The following is a 4,529-nucleotide window of genomic DNA, read 5'->3' as shown; positions in this document are numbered from 1 at the left end:
TCATACATTTTTGTAAGAACACGATTTTTAAATCGGACTTGATGAGACCTTTGCGTTGTTTACATAAATAAACGGCGTAAAGGCCCTAATAATATTTAACATTTTGAAAGAACGAGTAACGCACTTTTCAGCCTGCGTGAATTAATAGCTATGTAAAGGCTCTATAATTAAAAAAATGAAACTTAATACGGGCAATAAGAGCCAAGCGTTCCGTTTTAACGCTCAAATTTATTAGAAAATACATGTGGTCAAAAATTACGAACGAACGTTTCAACCCTTTTTGGGGGTCCACCTCAGCGCATTGTCTAACAGTAAAATGTATTAAGTTTAATTTTTTTAATTATAGAGCCTTTATACATAGCTATTAATGATAAATATGTTACACAGAAGCGTCTGTGCTGGTATGAATAATAATTTAATCCAAATGAGCAATTATTATAAACTCCTTGCGTTGGCATTTCATTTGCAGACTATAATAACATATTTATCTATTTTAATTTATGCTTATATAGAACCAAGGTGTACATTATAATTATATCAACACATACTTTACACAGCATACCTACCTGAAGTAGGGGAGTCATTAATGTATTTTATATCCTTTTTATTTGTCAGTTTTTTCTGAATGAAAGCGGACAGAGTTGGCCACTCAGCATATAATTTAATTGCTGACGTAGGATACATTTTCTCAAAATATTGCTCCAACTGCATAAAATATGAGAAATACGTATTTCATGATTTTTTTTAAATTTTATATTACCATAAACATACTGATCAGTAAGTAGCCATTTATACTTTTTAGGGCAGGAAACATGTCCATGTAATCATGCACGGCAAGTATTTCTTTTTGGAGCGATTGCAGTCTACTTGTGTAGGTTATGCCCCATAAATCTAACACTTTCCTCCACGGTTTAACGTTATTTTTTAGTCACTGTTTGTTATCTGACATACTTTCCTCTGATTCCAATTCTGAATAAAAATCAACATGTCACAAAACAAGATTCTATGATCATATGGCAGTAAGCAACATAGCAGTGACATAAACAAATAGTACATTAACAATTAAGTAAATACACAAAGAAATAAATCATCAAATAAATGAATGTTTCCTTATTCAGTAATCACTTTACCTGAGATAACAGAATCTTCTGCGGTATGTGTTAATTCCTTTCGTAAAACACCACATTTTTGCAACTTCCTGCGTATACTATAATATTTTTGTAAAAGCATACCTCTTCCTACAGAAGTCTCACGACGAGGTTTATTACCATATGCTCCTTTCCAAATAACCTACAGAAATAATTTCTCTTATCAGCCTAACTTATATGCAAAGATTGTAAAATATATGCTGCACGTAATTGAACGTTTTATGACTTACTTCTACTTCAGATGAAAAGCATTTTAATATTTCTTTGCTAAGAAACTGTATCCGTTCAGTTCGCATGCTATTGAAAGAAAATAGAATAACCGTTTTTAAAATTATTATAAAAAATATATATATACATATATATATTCAGTATATATGTTTTTGATAAAAATATATGTAATTTATCTTCAAATATATACCATTAGTACATACCGAGCATTAATATTGTTACTTAATTCATTGTTATTATTCAAACACGCATGTGTCTGAAAATGCGCCATCACCATTTTTCCACAAGTTGATGTCTGAAGTAAGGTCAACAGGTCCTATAAAAAAAATAGCAACTCTTTCTAAATCAAAACATAATTGCAATTATAATAACAAAACAAATGGAAAAGATGAAAAAATTTAGATTCTTACATATACATTTTCGTCAAGATGTAGTCGTTTTGTTGGAGGCTGATATGTTTCTTGCAATAACTGTTGAGACGTTGATGGATTACTTGATTTATCCTTTTTAGCTGATTCTACATCAGTTAGTGTTATAATTGTTTTTGATGTGAAGAATAAAGTGGTCTTCAGGAAATTAAAAAAAATTTTCCTACGGAAAAGGTTTAGAGAGTATGCATGGAGGCAATAGGTTCCGCCCCCCTGCGAAGGGCTCCATTACCGTTAAACTAGACTTATAGTGCCTTGCAAAGTACATGCGTGAACTTTCCACGCGTGGAAAGTTGTAAACCCATGTGGCATCTCGTTTCGCGCGGAAAGTGTATGCGTGAAGGCAGTAGGTTCCGCCCCCCTGCGGGAGGCTCCACCTCCAAAAAAACTAACTTGTCACTCCAGCATCCCCTTAACTCAACCCAATTGTTGTGTGGATGGAAAAATATATGCGTGAATACAATAGATTCACACTTTCCCACCCACAACAAAATTAATGAAAGATTTATTACTTTTGCCATAAAAATATAACTTACACTTCAAATTCCACTTTTATAAAGCTAAACTACTGTTTTGACGTACACACTGACCTACTCAGTTATCCAATCTTCCGCATACGCAGACCAAAAATCCAAAACTCAGCAAAATAATAAAAATTTGAATGTTTAAAAAAATAGTCATTTCCGCAAGTTAGCACTGGAGCTTTCGGCTTCTTTTAGTACGTACTACGTGCTTGCAAAAGTAGATCAAAATCGGAGGGGGGTCGTATATGGAATTCTAGCCCATGTTTGTACTTGAGTAATGTGGAGATGCTTAACGTTATAACGAGATGATCGAAATAACAGTTTGTATTTGTAACTTAATTTATTGCGAAAAGTCTTTACTGTTAATTATTTATTGGCGAAATAAAAAATGTTATCTATTCGGTTTGATTATACACCATTGACCGGAAAAGTCGGTGTTCTTTATTGTTTATTCTTATTACGTATTATTGCGATAAATATTACCATATACCTCAGAGTTCGAACTGGTACGAAACCCTATACGGAATAAGGAAGGTTCCAGGTTCGAACCTTGGCTCAGGTAATATTTTCCGCAATAAATTAAATTATTTAAATGGCCCAGTCAAAATAGAAAATTTGACAGAAACAATTCCAAAAGTTTTGAAACTTGGTAGAGATGTTTGTTTAGGCTTACTAATAAACGTCTAAAAAGTCCTGATAAATTGAAGATAAGCGTTCGCCGCCATCTTGAAAAATAAGTGCACTTTTTCAATTTTTTTGCATACATCTCGTAAAATATTGACTCTAGGCGGCGAACGCTCACCTTCAATTTATCAGAACTGTTTAGACGTTCATTAGTAAGTCTAAATGAACAAGTTTCTCTACCAAGTTTCAAAACTTTTGGAATTATTTCTGTCAAATTCCTCTAAATTTTGACTGGGCTAAAATAGGAGATGCTTATACAGGGTGAGGCAATAACTATTACCACCTTAAATATCTTCGAATCTATAAGGTCCAGAGGAAGATTTGTGTAACCAAAATTGTAAATAGAATTGTTTTTAAATAGATTCGGTGTTTTTTTTTCACAATATGATAGAGGAGCTGGAAACAAGTTCAGAACTCATGACACAAGATCATTGAACAAGATTAAAAATATAGAAAAATCGATAAAAAAAATATTTTTTATATTAAATAAAATTTATATTTTTTTATTGATTGCGAGAAATAAACTGAACAAAAAATTTGCAAATCGCTGGATTGGACGTAGAGGTCGTGTAGTATGGCCAGCTCGTTCGCCAGATTTAATACCACTGGATTTCTTTTTATGGGGTACCCTAAAGGGTCTACAAAAAAAGAACCAACTATACCTCAAGACATGCAACAACGGATTATTACAGCTTGTACATCAATAACTTCCGACGTTATTAGAAGAGCAAGCTGCTCTGTGATCGGAAAAATCCAGTGTTGCATCGATAATGATGGCCATCACTTCAAACATCTTTAAACGTAAATTTCATTCAATATAAAAATGTATTTTTTAATCATTTTTTTAATATTTTTAATCTTGTTCAATGATCTTGTATCATAAGTTCTGAACTTGTTTTTAGCTCCTCTATCATATTATGAAAAAAAAAACACACTAAATACATTTAAAAAATGAAAATAACCTTAATATCTCCAAAACGCCTCTACCTGAACAAAAAATATTATTGCCATATGATAACTCCCTGCGTACCGTACAATTTTGGTTACACAAATCTTTTTCTGGGCCTTATAGATTCGAAGATATTTAAGGTAATAGTTATTGCCTCACTCTGTATATAAGTATCAAAATTACATCAATTTAGAAGGACCAAAACCCATAATCGAAATGTGACAATTAATTTGATTAAAACCAGGTCGTATTGTTATGAGAATTATAATGATAGTAGAGTCGATTAAAAAGTCTTTACTGTTAATTATTTACTGGCAAGTAAATGTTACCTTTCCGCTTTTAAAGCACTCTGTATATATGCATGTATTTATTTATTTATTTCTAATTTTATATATAGATGGAGTTAAAGTACAAAGATAACGACTTGTTCATAAGTCCGCGGCTGGAGGAATTTTATGGTGCTTGTCACGATCTCTTGGACAAGATAGCTAATATTGCTCATCACTTACCATCATTGGAATCATGGGTACAATCTAAAGGATGGCGAAAATTAGGATTAGGAAGAGGT

At 32.3% G+C, this 4,529-nt stretch overlaps 1 protein-coding gene across 1 annotated transcript; it reads right to left on the bottom strand.

Moving 5' to 3' along the window:
- Nucleotides 1-459: 459 nt before the first annotated feature.
- On the bottom strand, nt 460-3,805 carry LOC139785045 (uncharacterized). The gene is made up of 8 exons (XM_071724218.1): nt 3,721-3,805; nt 1,787-1,893; nt 1,580-1,692; nt 1,379-1,445; nt 1,131-1,290; nt 761-924; nt 567-705; nt 460-470 (listed from the first exon to the last, which is right to left on the bottom strand). The coding sequence occupies exons 1-8, from the start codon at nt 3,803-3,805 to the stop codon at nt 460-462; spliced, it is 846 nt and encodes a 281-aa protein (XP_071580319.1).
- Between the last annotated feature and the right edge of the window lie 724 nt (nt 3,806-4,529).

The sequence above is a fragment of the Temnothorax nylanderi genome, unplaced genomic scaffold (genome assembly GCF_030848795.1).
Source record: "Temnothorax nylanderi isolate EJ_2023f unplaced genomic scaffold, tnyl_v1.0 TNYL_tig0728_pilon, whole genome shotgun sequence".
Taxonomy (NCBI): Eukaryota; Metazoa; Arthropoda; class Insecta; order Hymenoptera; family Formicidae; genus Temnothorax; species Temnothorax nylanderi.
Note: the sequence above shows the minus strand (reverse complement) of the source record. Positions and strands in the feature narration are given on the sequence as shown.

What these genes read in the sequence shown, in the direction of transcription:
- LOC139785045 (XM_071724218.1), bottom strand. Translation starts at nt 3,805, where the DNA reads ATGTTTGAAGTGATGGCCATCATTATCGATGCAACACTGGATTTTTCC. An exon ending in AGTAACAATATTAATGCTCG is followed by an intron (nt 1,446 to 1,579) that starts GTATGTACTAAT and finishes TTCTTTCAATAG; the next exon opens with CATGCGAACTGAACGGATAC. An exon ending in GCTTTTCATCTGAAGTAGAA is followed by an intron (nt 1,291 to 1,378) that starts GTAAGTCATAAA and finishes TTATTTCTGTAG; the next exon opens with GTTATTTGGAAAGGAGCATA.